A 22,380-nucleotide genomic window follows, 5' to 3' on the forward strand; every position below is an offset into this window, starting at 1 on the left:
GAGTGATTGATTTATTCAAAATCTTCATAATCTAGTCTCTGATTATTCACAATCTCTATAATGGTCTTTAATAACGAGTAATCTAGATATATATTTCGAAAGTTTTGTATCTAGGCCTCTCCTACCTATGGCACCAGAGGAAAATTAAATTATGGAACATGAAAATCTATTTTGTGGCAGAGTAAAAATCTATTTTAGATAAAGTTACTTAACGGAAATAAGTAAGAAACCTTTGACGGTTAAGATAAACTTTTAAAGCTCGGCTCGATAGTTAAGACGGGGCAGTCACTTCTGATTTGAAACAGCCTATTGTGTTAAAAGTAGTCACAAAGTTTAATCTAACTATACTTTATTCGAGATTTCAAATCACTATTCTATTTTTTAGTTATTTTAAATACGAATTGTCGAATTACTACCCCTAACTGTTTTAATACAATCTTAGGTTACTGTCTTCATCTATCTGCGTGCAAGTAGTATTTCTATATATAGATGAAATTTCTAGTATTTTTAAAGTAAAAATTTTATGCAAATATTTTCTCTCTTGTATCGGTTCTTGTTTAATCTTTTAGTTATTCAAAGCCAAAAATTTTTTTAATAAAAAATGAGAAAGAAATTATGCTTGATTATACTCCATTTTCCTGACACGAAGCCTTTTTTCAACAAATCTTAAACAATTATTCATTCACATACCTAAATATTTATTATTACATACAATGTAACACTAAATACAAAATATCTGAATTTAATACATAAAAAATCAGAAAATCGGGTAGGAGTTGAGAATCAATTCAAGAATATTTCAATTTATTTTAAATTACACTAAAATTATTCTCATCCACAAATTCTTAATTTTTTTTTTTTAATAAAATTTTTTTTTAAATGGATTTTGAAATTTCGTTTTTATTTCTTTCCTCTATACGAATTATTTCCCGAAAACCAAATCACATACAACGCTTCATAAAACTTCATAAATCATCAATTTTTTTACATACATTTTTACATATAGTTATTTATATACATACAAGATAAAATAAACTAAATTGAAATAATAAAGATCAACTCTTATACAATGTAAGTAAAATTTAAATGGTTTTATTTTTTTTTTATTTTAAGCTTCATTTTTATCCAGATTTTTTTTTTTACATTCCCAGAATACAAAAATCGAAAAGAAGATGAAGAACAACACAATATAAAAGAAATAAAAGGATATTTTTAACTATAATAAAATCAAAAGAAGCAGCAGAATTATAAGAAGGAAAAAAATAAAAGAAAAAGTAAAAAAATATGTGAAAAAAAAAATTATCCTTTTTAACAATCAAAATTTTTATTACTTTCCTGTTGCTTACTTTATTACCATTATTACTGCCGCCAACATAAATTTTTGTTTTTTTGTTTGTTTTTTTTCCCAGATTTTTTATAACAGTAAAACTACAATAAATTTTAGTTAAACTTAGTTAAAAAGTAGTTTGGTAGCAGTTAAATCCGGAGTTTTTTGGGCATGAATCCCATAATTGTGTGATACCTATACTGGCCTGTTTAATGAATTTCGAGGGTTAGAAGAAAGTAATTGAGTATCATGCGTAAAAACTCATGAGCATTGTAATAAAACTTGAGTATCTTCATATTTGTAAATATTTGAAAGAAACACCTCTGAGTTTCTGTAGTGTTATTATGATCCCGACGTTATAACTTTTAATTGTATGCAAAATATAATAACTGTAATACGTCAGTATTGACAGCCTGAATTATTCTCTCACTATTTACTTATAAATATTGAGTATAAAAATTTGTTTCTTTATTATTCAAGGCTCAGTTTGAATATCAATGATACTAAAGGATAATCACTCATATTAATAAATTATTTTTGATGAAAATCGGATTTTGATTATTTAAATTTACGGGAATTAGACTGAATTGTCATAAAAACATTCATCAACTCATTTTATTGAAATAATGAGAATTTCTTCTCGTAAATTTCAATATCATTAAATAAATTTTCCATTACGACTGAATATGTGTTATAAACTCTCATTTCATTGAGAGACGGAACAATTTATTTCCGTAAATTTTAATTACAAGAAATCAAATCAATTTGCTTGCGGTGTTTTCAAACATTAAATTTGAATTCAGGTTAATAATTTGCAGTTCAATCAAAAATGCAGGGCTGCAAAAAAAAAAATGTATGTGAAAAATCAGCTTTGTAATTTAGAATTACGATCATTGTTGTATTTGTTTGTAGGAACAATAAAAAAAATTATGTATATAGACTTATTACAACCAGTTACTCTTAAAATTGCATTCATTTTTCTTTTATAGCTTATCAAATCCTAAATGACAGCATCACACATAAAAATTTTATTAATTTTAATGGAAAATTACCTTAAATATCACTTGTGGTCATAACTCAAGTAATTGTATAGATTTTACTGTATTAAAAAAGATCAAAGGGGGCAACAATAAAAACAAAAAAAAAAAAGAAGAAAACCTAAAAAATAAGATGAATAATTCTTTATTGTTCTGGAATTCGTAGTCTTGTTTTTTTTTTATTGTTGTTGTCTCTTTGAATGTTTAGAAGGAAACGGGATATTCAAGTATTCATTCGTACTATCCGATTATGAGCATTAAGTATAAAAAAATCTTAAAATTATTATTTTAGTATCTCTTTTATGTATTCCTATTCCCCAGTTTTTTTCTCTTTCCTTGTTCCAATTTAATATTTCCGTCTTTTTAATAACAAAAAAAAAAAAAAAAAGAGAAAAAAATCTTTGTTTTTTTGGTTTGTTGCACATCTTATACCGGTATACAATTTATGTATAACAGATATCATATACAAAATAGATTCCTTTTACAAATTTCGTTTTAATTTCAGAAAAGAAGATGACAAAAAAACGTTTTTGTTTTCACTTTTGTGTTTCAATTTTTTTTTTTTGGATTCCTTTACAAATTTTATTGTCGCGCCACTGATTAATACGGAAAATTTCATATTCAATTTTTATTTTAGTTGGAAAGGCGGAATGGGAAGGGAATTGTCAGACCAACAAATCTACAATATTAAACTGAATGGCTTTAGTAAACACTAATGAATGATTTTAGTTTTAAATTTCTTACCGAGATTTTTATAACAATAATGGAATTTATTTCTTAATTTTTTTTCTGCTTATTGTTTCGTTTTTGGTTGTTACCATTCTGTTCCTCTTCTTTTATATTAGTGTTATGATGTTTAAAGCCCACAAAACAAAAAAATCAGAATAACTCTAAAGTTTTTTTGTATAAATGAAAATACAATAACCAAAGAAAAAAATAAGGTAAGATTTGAAATATAAAAAGAAAAATGTTTAAGTGTGAAGTAAAACAATGAAATGAATTTGACAAAAAACATGAATACTTAACAGAAAAATATGTCAAAAAGTATACATATACATGAGCAGAGCGACAGAAACAGAAACTCTTTAAGTCTTGACGAGATGACGGACCGATATTTGATATTCTGTAAAGAAAATACTTTTGTACTTTAAGTATTTAAGTACAATTTTTTATTTTCTTTTTTATTTATGTTTTTTTTTCTTCTTTTTCTTGGTATCGTTATAATATTAGCCAGATTTGATGGTTTTAAGATGAATGAAAACGTACATGACCAAAAGTCATTAAACAAGTGTGGTAAGGAAAAAAGGAAAAAAAAAAAAATTTAAGTAAAAAATTGTATAGTTTGACATTCAATAAAAAAATGTTAAGCTTTGTAAATTTTAATATAATATTCAAGCTTTAAATGTATTAGCAGCAGATTTTCCCAGATCTTCCATATAAGAAGAGTAAGCATATGCGATGAGTGCCGGAAAACTGACGCGCAATTATTACGCACAATCTGCAATGCTTTTTTGCATATTGTTCATTACTTTGAAAACAGGGGGGGCCGGGACACTTTTTGAAATTACGTAGGGCCCCGAACAAGTTAGAACCGGGTCTGTTTGGCAGAGATATTATTTTGGAGTTTCAAAATACACATGTATGCACTTTTCATATTTGCATATCAGACAATTTCTGCTTTTTCCAATTAATTCTAATTGTATGGTTAAAACTTAAAACTTATATCTTTTAGGCCTGTACCTGTAAAGCCCAGCATCTCATTATAATTACACTGACTGGGTAAAAAGAAAGTGATTGAATACCATATACTTGTTTTTGTATAAGATATGCAATTTTTTATTATCGTATTACTTATATTTCACTTTTTCCATAAATATGAGTGATTGAATTTTTTTTTGAGAAAATGACAAATTTAGTCGGCATTCAAAGTTTTTAAGTCATAAAGAAATTTTTGTTTGAAAAAAGCTTCTTTTACGTCAATAAGTTTCTATAGTAAAAACCTGTGTACATATTAAACTTCAGCTTTCTATCTCAAAGGTCGTAGAAGTTTTGTAAACACTGAAACTAATAAGCACTTTTATTCAAAATTTTTTTGGAAAAGTGCTAAAGAGTTAGCATTTCATTTCTTAAAATCAAATCCGAAAAAATAAGAGAAAATTCTCCATTCCTTTAAATGTTGAGATTTTTTTAATAAAACTTATTGCATTTTGAAAATGATTTTATTGATCAAAATGTTAACTTAGAATGACAACATTTACTAAATTATTTCAAAATTATTTCAAATTTTGCATAATTTCTTAATTTGAATTTGATTTTTGTAATGTCGAATGTGTTACAGAGAGGATGTAAAAAAAATTCAGAATTTCCTCTTTTTTTTTATAAAAACATGATATCAACAACATCAAAAGAGTGAGAAAGATTAATAACATGGCAATTTTTCCATTCACATTACAAAATAATAAAAAAAGAAAAAACCAAAATGCTGTCGCGATATTAATGTATTAAACGTATACCATTCTATTTTGACAATAGATTTAATACATTGTTGTCATGACAATACTGACAACAATTTAAAAGAATAAATTTTTTTAGCTGACATTAACACTTCTTAAATTTAACAGTTCTATATTATGTCTGTTATTTTTCTATAACAAAAAATTATAAAACACTGTATGTCGTGTATATGTAATACACGACATTTTGTATATTATACGTATATGTTTGTGCATATGTTTTAAATTATACTTATGATAAATTTAGTGATTTTTACCATAAATTTGATTTTTTATATTACATTTTTTTTTAAAAATGCTAGCAAAAAAAAAAATTAAAAATTTTTATTAAGCTTATATATTCTATAATTACATACTCACGTATATAGTTCTTAACACGTAGGTATGTATTTTAAAAGAATATAAGTAAATGCTAGATTTGGGTGAGCCAAGTAACATGTCATTTTGTAGATATAATTTTTAAATTAAATAATTATAATACATCATTGAAATGAATAAATATGAAAATATAAAACGAGTAAAAAAGTTGGGGTCGAGTCCATTCGACACCGTGATAATCTGATTATAAAATCAAAACTGACTGAATCTGCTAAAACAAAATATTTTAGGCGGGTTTAATTCGCACTTTCCTATAAAATTTTATAGAGTTGTCCAATTAGTTTCCTGTCTAAATTAGAGTTGTCTAATTTTTGGTACAGTAAAAGCTAGTTTTATGGTAACTACCTGAATCTGTTAGGCTATTCAACTAGAGCTTCTATAACATAATATCTGAGCTACAGTTGGGAACATAATATTTAATATAATCTGTTAGTGTTGTGCGGCAGCTACCCGAATTGATTCAAATGTAATAGTGGCCTTTGTTGGCAAAAAATTAAACAATTTTTGAAAGTTTTGTGGTGTTTCCAAAAGAAATTTTTTAGTCATATGTCTTAGCACTGTTGAAATATATTTTAAAAACTTATTACAATTTGGTAGGAAAAGTAAAATTATAATTTATATATGCCTTAAAAATTTAATTCAGTTAACTTGCTAAGTTCTAGCAGTTCCTATACTGCTCAACATAAAATTTACTTCAGAATATTACAAACACTAGCAAAGATAATAATTAACTAAGATTTGTACAAGTTGTGTTAAATTTCATTCCTAAAAAAACCTTGATAATATTTAAGCTCGGATAGTTCTCATACATGTTACAGCTTTGAAGCCACGTTATCATAATTTAAGGCAGATTTGTTATGGTGGACTGAAGGATTTTTAATAGTTTTGTTTACAATTCAGGAATATACAACATGATTCACATTATTATTATTTCAAAATGGCATTAATTACAATATTTCATTTTCTAAGTATATACATACAAAAAATATGTAACAATTTCTTACTGCACCACATTATGCTTTAAAATTTTTAAATTTAGTATAAAATTTATAAAAATCTTATATTTTGTTATAATTTTCAATATTTTTTTCATTCATTATTATTACTCATATTTTTTCAATTCTATTTCTTTTACATTGCCTGGAATATACGCGAGAATATGTCAGCATAGCGAAGTGATAGCAATATAGCATGCACCTACGTACATACGTGTATATGCACAATATACATTTTGTAAGTTATAAAAGTTGACATTTTGTTTTATGTGATGTTGATTTATTAAAGCGTAGTCTTCTATGCGCTTAAAATGTCAAAAAAAAAGAAAAAACAAAACAAACAAGAAAATTACTAAAATTCCATAGGGAATTTAAAAATGATTTGTCGGGAGAAAAAAAAATTATGTCTTTTTTTTTGGGATTTGGTTTTTTTTCTTCTGTTATAAAAGAAAATTTAAAATAAAAGAAAATATTTTTAAATTAATTTGAATTCGTGTCTGACGTCATAATTAAAGAAGCTTGTGGAATAAAATTCGTATATTAAATTGTTTGTGCTTTAAAATATTTTAAGAGAAAATTTGTATTATTTATTTGGAAATTTATTGAAATTGGTTATAACTCTTTGAAGGTAACTCTCTGGATTCTTCTGGAATAAATCTGGTAATTCTTCTGGAGATAAAATTCTTAAATTTTTAAAATCATACAAATAAATGATTTAAATCTAATTTAATATTAAATTAAACAATATAATTTACTTATATAATTAATAATTAATTGAAAAAATTTTGTTGATGTAGTTTAAATTTTTAACTTATAAGACTTCTAGACATGTTATTTTTTATTCGCAATTTTGAAATTCGAGCCCAGTACCTTAAATTTTACATTATTTTTTAGAGAAAATTGTGTCATCTCTATAAGTAATTCCCATGTGTCTATCTCTTTTTCTAAAAGATTTATCTCACAATGTAAGAGTAGGAATTATATAGTTTGATTTGAAGTTTACTGTTTGTAGCATGTTGTGTCACATTGTTAAGCTAGCATTTCACTTGCATATAAAATAAACATCCACAAAATAATTATTATTGTGCATGTCTGCATACAAAAAAAAATATTAGTGTTTCTTCTTAATAAGAGAAATTTATACATCTGACTAAGCGAACCATTTACAATAAGAATAATTATGAAAAATCAATTATTCTCTTCCTTAATTCTCTTTAGGTCAGCAAACTTGTTGAATGGTTTTTATTTAAAAATTTAAAACTAAGTACCCTAAATTTTATTGCAAATAAAATATTAAAATTTTGGACTAACTCTCAGCATCTAAATAATTGAATATTATTAAAAGTAACATTAAGAAAATTAATAAAGAAATCATTTAAAATGAAATTCAAAACCTATAACAGAATAAAAAAAAAAACATTGTGGTTAAAGTTATTTTTGAATTTATTTTGAATGGGCGGAGGAAAACACCAATTGCAATTATACAAAACCACAAGAATTAAAAACAAAAAAAAAAAAATCTGATGTGGTCAGCACATAACCGACCGCATTGTGTATTGTCTAGTTAAATGAAAGTGTTACAGAATATTATAAAAATGTCTGTTAAATACTTTTTTCCAATTTTTAAGACATTAGTTAGCTTATAGTTAACATGCCTAGAAAAATGTAAATCTGGCTCTTAGGAGAGTTTCACTTTGTGCTACCCGAATTCCCTGAAGTGCTCGCCAGTTAGTTTCGGTAACAACCAGAACTCAAATATCAAATTTCAAGAAATTCCATCAATTTGTTCTGTGGATATGGCGAAAAATGTAAAATCGGCCCGCAAATCAGTTCTCGAGCCCTGATCTTTCCAAAAAATTTACATGTTCATTGTTTTAATACGGGGAATTCATATATTAAATTTCAATGAAATCGGTTGATTATTTCTCTTTATATACACAAAAATGTATATTTGGCCCGTAGCAAACGCCCAGTTGCTGATGCCTGATTTCTTCCAAAAGTTAGGAATTTTGGCGTATGATCGAGCAAAGCTTATATATGAAATTTCAAGTAAATCGGTTGAATACTTTCTTCAAAATGGTGAAAAATGTAAAATCGGCCCGCAAATCCGTTTTCGAGCCCTGATCTTTCAAAAAAATTTATATTTTCATTGTTTTAATACGAGGAGTTCATATATTAAATTTCAATGAAATCGGTTGATTATTTCTCTTTATATACACAAAAATGTATATTTGGCCCGTAGTAAACGTCTAGTTTCCGATGTCTGATTTCTTCCAAAACATACAAATTTTTGCGGACGGTCGAGCTGAGCTTATATATAAAATTTCAAGTAAATCGGTTGAATATTTTCTTCAAAATGTTCAAAAATGTAAAACAGGTACGCTAAAAAGTGCAGTTTCCGAGGCCTGATATATACCAAAAGTTGATCGATCCGTGCCATGGTGGAAACAAACTTACATATAAAATTTCATCAAAATCGGTTCAGCCGAACTTGAGATACACGCGTGCACACACAGACCGACAGACCGACAGACCGACAGGTTGCTAAAAATAGTTTATTTACACTTCCCTACTATGGAGAAGTACGTTCCCACCGAAAACTCGATATGCAAAATTTGTTGCCATCACATAACCTACCTATTGTTTACACAATACGGTCGGTAATAAACTCAACAAAAGGAAAAGAAAAACAACATTATTTCTGTTGTATTGTAAAAATATCAATTTCATAGGAACAGAAAGTAAGCACGTAACTTACACACGTACATGTAAAATTTGTTATAAATGTCATATGTATATGCGTTTTTTATTATTTTAAAACCCAAAATTTGATATCCTGATGAAAATTTCAAAATTTTTACTTATATTTTTCAATAATATTCTCGTTTCATATTCAAAAGCAATTTTTGTTTATCACAAAAGTTGCTCATGACTGTAAAGGAGTCAATTACAATAAATGAAAATTTTAATCTCATAAGATTTTAAAGATGAAAAATATTTTTCGAATTTTGAATTATTAAAAATGTAAGAAATATTTTTGGTCATATTTTAAGTTTGATATAATTTATGTGGATTTCAATATAGGGAAAATATTTACAAATTAAATCTTGAATTTTAATAATATTTCATTGAGCCAGATTGAGCTGTCTTTTAAATTTCTAAATAAATTTGAGACTAATACATTTATTGTTGTTGTTAAATTTTGACATTTAATGAGTTTTTTCTATATAAAATTTATTAAATTTCACACATCTTATAAAAGTACTTTTCGTATAAAGTTCACTAAATGCAATTTGTTAGTATTTGAGCTGACACTTATTTTTTATCTGGGAATTTAGTTTTTTACTAAATTTGTTGTAAAGAAAAATTGATCATCATCATTGAAAATAATATTGCCATAATTTGAATAGTTTTATAATCCAATCTTTAATATAATATGGCTCTTATTTTATAAAAATGTTAATGACTCGGTATCATTGTGCAAATATGAGTCTATTAATGATAATTTTTTAAAGTAAACATTAAGTCAGGAAAAAATGAATCAGAATTAAAATGAATAAGAACTTAAAATTTGGTCATTACTACTTATTTTTCTCTCTGTATATTGACTAATGAATATATCGAAAAAAGTTGCCCCAATATTAGGTAACTCATTTAACTATTAGCTTTATTTTAAACAAAAACAACACCTTTTATAAAGTAAGACGTAAATAACTGGTTATAACTTGAGGATCGATATTTTAATAGCTATTAGAACAATTAATTTATCAACTTTATCATATTCGCCGGATATTGTAAACGCAGCTTTAAAATTCAAGTTCAAAAAAACTTCTTAAAAATTTTTCAACTCAATAGAAACTAAAGCCTATACGAGTACTTCCAATTTCACTATAATAAAAATTCTATTTCAAACACACATAATTCCTATAATCATTAAATTTTTTATCATGCTCTAATTTATCATACAATATTAAAGATGCTATAAATTTCAACAATAATTCACTTATAATTATCAATCATTCAAAAATAATTACAAATTATCAATTACACATTCATATACATATATATGCTGAATTAAAGCTTAATAATAAAATTCTAGCATATATAAATACTCCTAAATGAGTGCATAGATGACATGATTTCGATAAAATTGGAAATTACATTCCAATTATAATGCTATACTACACTCCTAAAAAATATCTGTAATTTTATGATTAATACATGTGTGATATTGTGTGGTAGTTATAAAAGTAGAGTAATTGATCAAGCATTAATAATATCTTTATATTATTTTCAATATTACATACATTACAAACATATATAATATGAATCGTTATAATTGTAAGAACGTATGCATATTGTGGGAAAGAAAATTTAATTTTCAATAAAATGAAAAGGAATATTATTGAAATCCTGTTTTACATATATGTTATCATATATGCTTACATCTCTGTTATACGTTAATATGCTTTATATTATTATTGTGAAGATAAGATTCTTTCAGTGTTACATTGTAATTTTTGTGAAAATATTCTGGTATGCTGATAATAGTATGGTAAAATAATTTTAAATATCTTTCTCTCTCTCTCTATATATATATATAGTAATTATAATATGGTATGGGAAATTATTTGTAAAATACTTAAATGCATATAAAATTTTTAAAATAATCTTTTAATATTCTAGAAATCCTTGATTTTAAGTAACAATAACTTGCGGTTTTAAACCTATAATTATGCACAAATGTGTGGGTAAAGAATTTTTTGTATGAAGGAAAATTAAGTGTGCCACAAGATATGGAGCCGGATGTATACATGTGCAGTGTAATTTTAAAACTAAATATCGAATAAGTTATACATATGGTATTAACATACCAATTCAATAAAATGTGAACTTTAATAAAATTCCTATTTTTAATTTTAAAAATTGGGAAATGCAATAAATGTATGGTTTTTGTGACAAAATATTTCTTGACAATTCTAGTGAAAATATAGAAATTTTCAATTCAATAAGCGCGATATTTGAAGTCCGACTCGTGGACGGAATTTCACATAAATACCTCATTATTGCAATTTTGAAGTTGATGTTTCCAAAATTCATAATTGTAAGTAAAATTCAAAATTGAAATTGAAAATAGCGAACTATCAGAGTAAGGTAATTGAATAAATAAATTTTAAAATACACATGCAATATTTACTCATGAGGTTTCTGACAGTTGGTATTTTCCCAAATTAAATGTGCTGATCTATTGTGCGCTCCCATCCGAGTGCGGGGTATGCACTACAACACACACTCGAGACCCACCGTAATGACAATTTGTTTGGGAGTAGATTTAAATTTAAATGCATTTCTTAAATTTAGTAATGAAAAGAAGTCTTAATCATATAATTAGACGTAAAAATTTATGATCTAATATTAAACGTTAACTATTACTAAAATAATTATTAATCACTCTCAACCTTGACACACCTTGTAAAAATTTTTCAAAAAAAAAAATTATTTTTACAAATTGTCATATATGTTTGTATGTATATTTGAATTGCATCTTGTTTACAAATTGGCAAAGATAAATTTTTTTTGATAGAATAATGAAAAAGCAGCGCATTAAGAACAAATTTTTTTTCTTCGCATCAAAGTATTTTCTAATATTCCCGCAATGAATTCTCTTTTCTTAACAATTTCTTTTCTTCAACCTTGAATTTTTAATCAAATATTTTTCTAAGCCATTTTCCCAGAATATATATGTACACCTACATGTACATATTAAATTTTTCTCTAAATTAAAAATTTCATACACAATCGAAGTAGGCACTCTTGTATACATATGCGAAACGGATCAATCGATTTTTGGAAGAAAACTTATTTCATCTAGATATCTTATGATAAATGTTGAAGTATATGTCGTGGAAAATTTTAATATCTAGTTAAATATGTATGTAACATATAATTTCCTATTTTCTATACAATTATTCTATACTATTAGTTATTAAGGTAGAGCTGGTTATTAAGATAAGAAAAATTTCACTAGCTAATACTTTAATTCAAATTTTTTTTTTAAATCTGTGCGATTTAAAAAAATGTATGTGGTAGCAACTCACATTTTTCTATTATCAAGTGAATAAGAACTGTTGACAATAAATATCTATTGAAAATGTCAAAAATTTTGGAAACTGTGATGCTTTAGATTTTAAAATGAAATGATGATGCGATTTAGAATAAGTTTATTCTAAAGAAAAAAGAAAATTCAATTCTCAAAAATTGTAATTAAAGCTTTTAAAGTTCCTTATTAAATTTGTACATGAATCCTAAGGTGTGAATAATTCATTTGCTTTGAAAATTTTCTATAATTTATGATATTCAATGAAACATACTTAATTTTGTAAGTTGCGGTTTTACTTAATTTAAGCATTATTTGATTACTATCCCTTGTCTACTACCACACCAGTTCAAAAGTTTTCTAAAAGGCACAAAAATAGAATTTGATTCTTAAATAAAATGTTGTTAGTCAAAATGTTCTCACTTTGCGAGTAGCTAATTTCAATAATTTAATTAATTTATTTCGATAATTAATTAGAATTAGACACTTTCAGAATTACTAACGGTCTAGTATATTCGATAAAATCCAAATATATGCAAAAAAAATCTTTATTATTCAAGACTGACTAAAATGTAACGACTTTTTGAAAAACAATATTATTATAAAATTTTTGATCATCTTTCATTTTCATTACGCAAGGATCTGAGCTATGTAATACTTATTTGCATAATAATATTCTATATTGAAATTTCGCAGACAAGGCAAGCGTAAATTGCCCAATGGGTCTCAAATGCTACTGCATTATACAACTCAAGGAGTTACTATATAACTTAATTTCAATTATTTGATTTTCAAATGTTTGGTATTGACCAATTTAAACCTAAGCACATGGATGCACAGTAATGTCAATTGATTTGAAACATTTTATTAAAGTAATTTTTGATCAAATTTTGGTTATAGAATTTTTCAATCTCGGCATTTTAAAGTTAAACAAACAGAATCCTTAAAAGATGAAATTCATTTAACAAATTACAAAGAAAATAAAAAAAATATAGGGAAAACTTTAAGAAAAGTTTTAAATTAAACTAAAAATTAAAAGTTTAAACATAAGAAAGTTTTTCATGCTGGCACAGATTTATTTTTTGTAGTTTATAAGAGAGATAGGGAAATTTTCTATCTATAAAACTATTAAAACCATACTAAACCTACACAATGCATTGCATATTCTTCAATAAAGCAAAACTTCTATTGAAAAAAAAACTTTTTTTTTCCTATGCTGTTCAACAACTTTTTTTTTTTTATTATTTAATTTACTTTAAAAACAATTTAAACTAGTTATATAAAGAAAAATAAAAGAAAACAAGTTATAAATTAAATTTTTGCTGTTTTTCAAACTGGAATTGCAAAAACAACCTAATTTGTTAATTACAGCATTTACCAAACGTTTAAACAATTATGCTTTTATAGTAATGGGAATTATGTACAAAGTACTTTTGAATCAAATCAATTTTGGAAGCTGTCAATATATTTTGCACAAATGAACAAAATAATTTATTTGTAAGGTTGTATAAAATTGAATTTATTGTTAACAATTTCCAGGAAATTGAAATTTATTGAAATATTTTATTGTTTTATTGGATTTGAAATGCAAAATAGCAATAATTGAGTGTTTCTGAAATTGATTTAATATTAAAAAATTATTTAATGACGTATTGACTTAGAGGATATTTTTTAACACTATATTTGGCAACATGACTGACGTTTATATACTACAAATCAATTTTGAATAATTATAAAATTGTATACAGGGTGTCCGATACTCAATTTTATTCCCAATACAGCACGATAGAATTACTTCAGGCAAACAAAAATCACATAGTGCCATTTTACTTTTTGGGCCCTCCTCTTCGAGTTATGGGGCTTCAAAGTTGAAATATGTGAAAACCGTCTAATTTTTTGTATTTTTATTTATAACTCGGAAAGCATAATAAGTAAAGCAAACTTTGTATACTCATTTTAAAGCTAAAGGAATTCTAAGTGATTCTAAGTAATTGGAAAGACTTTTTTTTGTTTCAGAGATATTTAAGGGCAAAATCAAAATTTAGCCAAAAATTATTTATGTACTTCTATTCCATTTATATAACAAATTTGTAAATTTATTGCATATATTTAGGATGAGGCAAAAAAAAAATATAGTAAATGAAGTGGTACCATAATGGTTAAATTGAATGGTTGTCAGTTAAAACAAATATAATTACAATTTTTTAATGGTGTGGCATTTACTGTTAGCTTTCTGATTTTGTAGAAAAATAAGAAATCTTGCATTCCTAAAAATATAAGGCATCCAAAATTTAAATTTTCCGAATTTCAAGAGGTGATTTAGACTGGAAAAAAAATACTTCCAACGAAATAAATTATTTATCAGTGTTTAAGGGGTGCTAAAGTTTCAGAATTTTTCAGAAATTCTAAGGTTTACCGTATAGGAGAAAAACGATGTTAAAAAAATGGTTTATATAATCGATTATTTTAATGGCCATTTTGCCATTTTAATGTGTAGCTATGATTTTCTGCGGAAATGAAGCATTTTGTTACCTTATTGCGTTAGTACAATTTAAAAATCATTTGTTTAGCGTTTCGATGCAATAAATAATCAAAAAATGGAACTTTTACGGCTTTGGCGGGAGAAGAAATAGATAAAAATTTTCTTCTACAGAAATAGCGAAGTTTCTAGTGAAAATGCACAAAGGATTGTGTGTAAAATTTCAGCTTTCTATCTGGAAAAATGTAGAATTTTTGTGATATATGCCGGACAGAGAGAGTAAAAGTAATAAATTAATTTTTTTCATATTCTTTACTAAAAAGTTGCTATGTAAAAAACATTTAACAGCAAAATTTGCTCACTTTTGTTATTTATTAAGCAAAATTTTTACCATTCTTTTTTTCAGATACATATTTATTCAAAAAGGTATTGCCAGTTATTTTGAATTTTAAGCGATCGCAAACATTGCAAAGACTAGTGTTTATTTTTTAATGTTCAAATATATGTATTTAATTTTTCATTTAATAGTGTAGTTGAGCGTTGTGGTCAGTGGTACGATAAAATTTCATTGGCACGATATCAGGCTACAATGTGACTGAAAAAATTTTGTAAAACATGAATTTTCAAAATACTTCTATATTTGTAACCTATTTCTAGTTTCATTCGAATGGAATCGGACAAAACCGCAGAAAATTTTACTATTCATTCACGGAGAGGAAAAAATTTCTTTGATAATATTTTTTGCTTACAAAAACAACTACAATGAGTGGGCCTTAAATTTTTAATTTCACATAAATTACAAACTATATAAAATATCTCATAATTCATAAAATCGGGATTTTTTTTCAACCGAACCCTAAAATTATAATTTAACACATAAACTATTTTATTGTGATTTGAATTTAATACATCATAAATATTAAAATATTTTTTTTGTAAAGAAATTCACTTAAGAAAAGATATTTTTAATCTTTAATTCAAAAAATCTAATTTAATAGGGTTGAAAAGGAACGCCAATATTCTTCTGTTCTGTTTTTGACTATTAAAGCAATTTTTTTTAAGAAAATAATTTTCATTGACAGTCTCTACACTCTATAAGTTTCATGGTTTCATAATAATAAGCTGAAAAACTTATCTAATATTTATAACTTTTATTATTAATCTTATATAATACTTAAATTTATTAGTTTAGGATTATAAAATTAAAAGTTTATGAAATTAAGCTTAAAATTTATTTTCTTAAAAGCAACAAAAATTTAATTTCTTAAGATAAAATAGAGGGTAATCGTGGGCGATTAAATAGATAAAATAGAAATTAATTATTAAATTTCTAATAAATTAATTCATTCATTTTCATATTATTTTACTATTATTGTATATTTTTTTTGGTAGATCACGATTTTAACATAAATAAAATTAAAATTTAAAATTAACACGAAAAAAATTAATTCTATTATAAAAAAAAAATTTTTTTGGAGATAAAAAAAACTTCAACTATCTGACATTTAATAAACATAGAATGACTATTTTAATTATCTGTATAGGATCAACTGTATAGGAGAAGTAATTTTAACTACTATTGAAAAGTATACGATTGTAAAAAGTTAATCTTAATGGCATATATGAAAAGGAATTAATGAATTCAATAAATTTAATTGTACTTTAGTATCACACATACATGACCTGATAAATTTCAAACTTTCTATGTATAAAATCACAGAGATAAAAATTGAATTACAATACGAGTATGCATTTACTGTCATGGCACAAACGATGCCATTTATAAAATTATACCGTATGTGATAACATAATAAATTATTATCAAGTGTAAAATATAAATAATATTGATAAGTGTATCATAAATTGATGAGTATAAGATTACAACAGGAAACTTAGACAAAATGTATGCGGTCTCATGGTTGTTATTCTAAAAAAAAAGTTGCAAGAGTGACATACATAATATGCAGTTGGCCAATTATGCTAGTCTATAGAAAGGGTTGGTTAAGGTAGATTCGTCTATAGTAAGGTGTGGTGTGTAATCACAGATATGTATTTATTCCAGTAGATGGCTTTATTGTTTTTTATAGAAAAAAAAAGATTTTTAAGGTTATAAAATCACTTTACGTCACTCTGCTACTCATATATTATTATGTATATGGAAATTCTGTTGCCTGTGAGAAAAATGTAATATGGTAATTTTAAATATGAAAGACATATATTTTTCGTTTTAATATATAATATAACCATCTATCGGAGTACATTTGATTAATAACTTCTTTCATCTACTATTTTATAATAAATTCGTGGTGTTCCAAATTTCTTATAAAAGAATATGGAAAATTACTTAAATTTTTTCGAATATTTAAAACTTCGAAATTCTAATTAAAAATTTTGACTAATTGAATTTCATAGATTAAATTTATTTAAAATTTAATAAATATACTTACTTAATGTTACGTTATATGTTTTTTGTAAATCAACTTGGCCCCTTAATGCTCTTAAACGTCTTAATTTTGATTCTTGAGCTTCAACACGTTCTCTTAATCTACGTAATCGTTCACCTTCAGCAGCAGCAGCAGCACCACGTGCTTCTTGTGCTTTAAGGAAACGTAAACGTTGTTCTTTGGCAGCTAACAGCTGATGCTGTGAATCAATTTGTTGTTGTTGACGTAATGCCATTGCCCTTAATTCAGCAGGTGATGGCCTGCCGGGCACCTATAAAATAAAATCAAAAAATTCTATTTAGTATATTTTAATTAAGAAAAAACTTTTATTGTATGAAATTTTTTTTTTTTTTGGTGAATAATTGTAATAAAAAATTAAATTTAAATTTTAATTTTTTATGATAATAAATTAAAAATGTAATAAAATTACAATGATTTTTTAAGTTTTTTTTTTTCAAAAAATAAAAATAAACATGAAATCAAGTATATATAGTGTAGGAAGTGAAAAATATAGGTAACAACCTACTTATAATATTAACATTGTAATGAAAATTTATGCATAATAAAATTAAAAGTAACAAAACTAACTATACTATTATTACAATATTTACAAATATTATTGTAAAAAATAAAATTATTTTAACAATAATAACTATTTTTATAAACACTTATTATATTAAGCGTGTATATTTGAATGCAATGCTTGTGTTTGGTTTGTTGTTAGTAGCGAACGTTGAACTATAAAACAGGATTATCTTTCGTAATTTTGATAATATTAACCATATTAAGGTTTATGAGATTTTTTACAAAGTAGCAATATAAAAATAGTAAAAATTTTTAACATGATATAAAATAAATGAATTTTTTTAACATATGAATGAAGTGAATAATATATGAAATATTGTTGTCTGGTTACAATGTAAAGAAAATATTTTTATAATTTTGTAATATTATGATAATGAATAATTAAATATAATTTTATAATATTTAATTATTCATGCAGTAACTGCTTCTGTACTGCGAATTTTTTATAGATGTAATAATAAAACACGATAGTAACAATAATTATGACCTTAGCCACACTCCAATAGTAATTGTTAATTAATTTTTATATTACATTAAGAAGCAAGAGAACTTATACGCAGTGTTTGGATATTTGAATCGCAAATTTTATTCAACAATTGCCACTGATTCGAATTTTTTAAAATTTTCATTTCTTACTTTGATTATTAAAACTAAAAAGATTGTTTCATTTATTTACATATCTACATAAATTGTAAATTAAATAATAAAAAAAAATTATTTGTTTTTTAATCGAACACCTTTAAATCACCAAGTTTTTGAAATTTGGCATAAAATGGCCTAATCTAGTACAATTTATTCGACTAAATTATCCCAACACTGCTTGTACGTAAAAACTAAATTGAGAGTATTTATATAAAAAATTAATCAATATTTCTCATACTACCTAATTGAGATGATTCTTCAAATCTTTCGGCTCTGCTTGATTGCAAAATGTATTATTTGTCAGTATTGGCAGCTATATATATTTGTATAAATGATCTCTTATATTTGGGAATAAGGCTATTAAGAAATAATCATTTACAAATAGAATTACAGGAAAATTTTCATGATTTGGAATAGCAGTTTTGTAATAGAAAAAAATTTAAAAAATTACAGAAATCTCATGGGCGTATATAATATAGAAAACTGCCTATCTCTCTTTCTTAAAATTTTAAAATAATTTGGAGAAGTATAAATTCGTATTAAACCGCAATTAGTATTAATCATTACTATTCATTATATAAATTTGTAGACTGTAAATTAAAAGAAAGAAACTTTATTTTCCAAAATATTGTAGAACAATTGCTAAATATATGGATTTCCTAGGTTTTTTCTATTGATTATAGAAAATATTTTAAAAAGGATTAGAGGGTCTTATCTTGTGTTGTATTAGAAGGTGTTTCCTATAATACTCTATAAAAGTTATAAGATCTTGTTTGAACAGTATCCAAGTTTTCATTTGCATTCAAATTATTTACTATAAACATTATTACATTTTAGCGTTCAATTAATAATCAATAAGGAAGTGGCTTTATTCAACTCATAAATTTAATAGTTTTTTTCTTAAATTCTATATTTTCTATTTGAACTTCCAAATATGATACATTACTACACTCTGAGCATTCCTCTTTCACTTAATTTTAAACAAATTTTCAGAATATAGTTAAAATTTATATTTCAAAATAAGCCTATAGGCTTATTTTGAAATTTTCGATTAAATTTCTAATAAAAATTTTCGTTATTCTGCTCTGTGTATGAGAGTTTTATTAGTTGTTCACTGTTTCATCACAGTGCTACTACTTGTGTGTTCAAAACCAACTTTTTTTTCACATCAAAATCAAATTATTTTTACTAAAATTTATTTTACATTTTTTGTTTATTATTTTAGAGTTTATTTTAAAAAATTCATATACTTATAAATAAAATAAGTAACTATACAATAAAATATGCATATATGAAAATAAAACAAAAAATATCATGCAATTTTTCAAATAAATTTCAATTATGAAACAACAAAACTTCTTAACAACTTTATTATATTTTCATCAAATAAAATGGTAAAAAAATGAAAATTCAATTAAAATACACATTCAACAAAATTTCAATACATACACTTTTGGACAAAAATTCTAATAAAACTTTTGATATAATTTTTCTCTCAATTGTTATACTATCAAAATGTAATTGGAAAATAATAAACGAAATTGTGATTTTACAAACAATAAATTTTTCTATACACACATTTACATATATATTATATATTTAAATAAACATGGTATAAAAAATAATCTATTTGAAGTTTGAAAAATGAATGAAATTTTAAATTTCTGAATAAAATGAATTTTTGGCAATGAGCAATATTACAGTAAAGGTTTCCTTCGCATAACTGAACAGCTTTTTATGTAATTTCGATAAATTTTTTTTCCGACTTTATTTCGGTTATCGTAAGTTTATTCCTATCGCTTAACGAAATATTTTTAAATATTTGCTTTTTACGTAAGACTACCATTAGCAATACTTGACAAGTGATATACCTAATAATAAAAACATAATGCCATTTTTAGAACTGTTAATTAGTGAAATTTAACAGCACTTAACCGATGGTACACCTCTAAGATGAATTCATTGGTTCGTCAATGGTGGTACGTGCACCGAAGTAATGCGAATATTTTATATGAAAATTTGAATTTCTCTCATTTTCTATAATTCCCTCACAATTTTTTTCTCTCTCTGAATTGGTTGAATCAACTTCAACTTTATCGTGGAGGATTTTGAAAATGTCATTTTATACTCAAAATGATTTAAAATTTTATTTAAAACTTTCAGATGAGGAGATGAACGTTCATGAGATAAGTGAGAGCGTCTTAATATGACGTACCAAAGAATTCATCTTAATAATAAAACATGTTGTCATTCCTAAAGTTGCCTATTCATTAAATTGTTTACTCTATGTATATAAACTAATTTTTGTTTTCATGGTTTTCGCTTAGTGTAATTTCATTTTACTAATTAAAAGCTATTATAAATCACTACTATATTCTACTACTTATTTGTAACAAGAATGTAAATATCATAATGTTTAAGAGTTGATCCCCTTACGTCTTGTCGTTTCAAAAAAAATATAAAATATAAAATGGGCAGCGGCCAGTAAGCTGTTAATATAACGTAGAATATTCACAGTGATTTTCATATATCAATGAAATATTGTAGCTGAAACTGTAAAATAGGACAATAATAGTAATGCAGAAATTAAATGACTCTAATTCATAAAAATATTGATGATGATTTTTTGGGAAACTATTTTAAATAAAATTCAATTATAGCACATGCATTTTATATTTACAAAATATGGTAGCAATAAGCAAAAATTTTCTTTAAAATTAAATTAAAAAAATTGAATAAAATTTAAGAATTTTTGTTTTTAAAAATAATATTATATCATGCCATTTACAATCTATAAAATTTAAGATAGAATTCAATATAAAATTATTTAAATCCATAATTAAAATACATTTTGGCTTGTTTATGTTGAAATAATTATGAAGAAGCGAATCAATAATGTTCAAGCGATTAAATGAATTGATGTCTAAAATAAAAAGGAATAATCGGTAATTTATTAATCATTTTTCAAAGTAGGGAATGGAAACAAATCACGTGATTGATTTGTTTCCATTCTCCCCAATTTATGGTTTCATAAATCCACTTTAAAATATTCAAATTTTTAAACACTCGATTAATTTGTTTAAAAATCGATTATTCCTTTTTTTTTTATCATATACACATAAGACTTCAAAATATAGGGTTACCTTTGATCTTAATGCTGAATTTAAACTACCTATTCTTGGTTCACTTGTAACAACTGAAGAATTTGATCTATCTATTGGCATCACAGATGCCGGGTGTTTTGGCAATGACCCTGTAACGGGTCGACATACACAAGCTAACATTATTGTTATATTTTTTTCTTTTTACAATATAACAATTATATTTTTATTTTTAATATAACAGTTATTAATATTGTTATAATAATTTTATTATATTTTTGATTAATTTAGATTAAATAAATTTTAAATATTAATTTTAATATTAGCATGGATTTTTTTTTTTAATTATAAATTCGTAATATTAATTTTTTTAAAAATAATCATTAATTATTTTTTCACTTATAGTCTTTCCTTTTATTATAATTTTGTATAACAGTTATTATAATATAGTTTTAATTGTTATTTTGATGATTCTTTAAACTTGTATATAAATAATGATTATTTTATTTAATATAAAATATTGTTGAACACATTTTATATTCCACTGTAAAATTAGAAAAATAATAATATGGTAATTATTATGTAAGTATATAAACAATATATAATATCAATTTGAAGAATTCTTAATAAGAAAAATTTTTCTGTAATAAAGCAGTAAAAATAATATTATTAATAATTTATTACTAATGTTTGTTATGCAGTATAATCAGGCCGGGTCCTAATTCGTCTCGGTTTTTAAAGCAATGCACAATATACAATAAACATTGTATATTGTTTATAAT

The 22,380-nt window shown here is 24.6% G+C and overlaps 1 protein-coding gene across 1 annotated transcript in view; it reads right to left on the minus strand.

Annotated features, from left to right (window-relative positions):
* LOC129608613 (apoptosis-stimulating of p53 protein 1) overlaps positions 1 to 21,930 on the minus strand; it is a 90,344-nt gene extending 68,414 nt beyond the window's left edge. The window contains exons 1-2 of the mRNA XM_055520283.1: positions 21,641 to 21,930; positions 17,274 to 17,541 (exon numbers count right to left, since the gene is read on the minus strand). Coding sequence (XP_055376258.1) covers positions 17,274 to 17,541; positions 21,641 to 21,781 — 409 coding nt within the window. The 5' untranslated portion in view covers positions 21,782 to 21,930. The remainder of the gene's footprint in view (positions 1 to 17,273; positions 17,542 to 21,640) is intronic.
* Positions 21,931 to 22,380: the final 450 nt, after the last annotated feature.

Source organism: Condylostylus longicornis, unplaced genomic scaffold, assembly GCF_029603195.1.
Source record: "Condylostylus longicornis isolate FDR11 unplaced genomic scaffold, ASM2960319v2 ptg000001l, whole genome shotgun sequence".
Taxonomy (NCBI): domain Eukaryota; kingdom Metazoa; phylum Arthropoda; class Insecta; order Diptera; family Dolichopodidae; genus Condylostylus; species Condylostylus longicornis.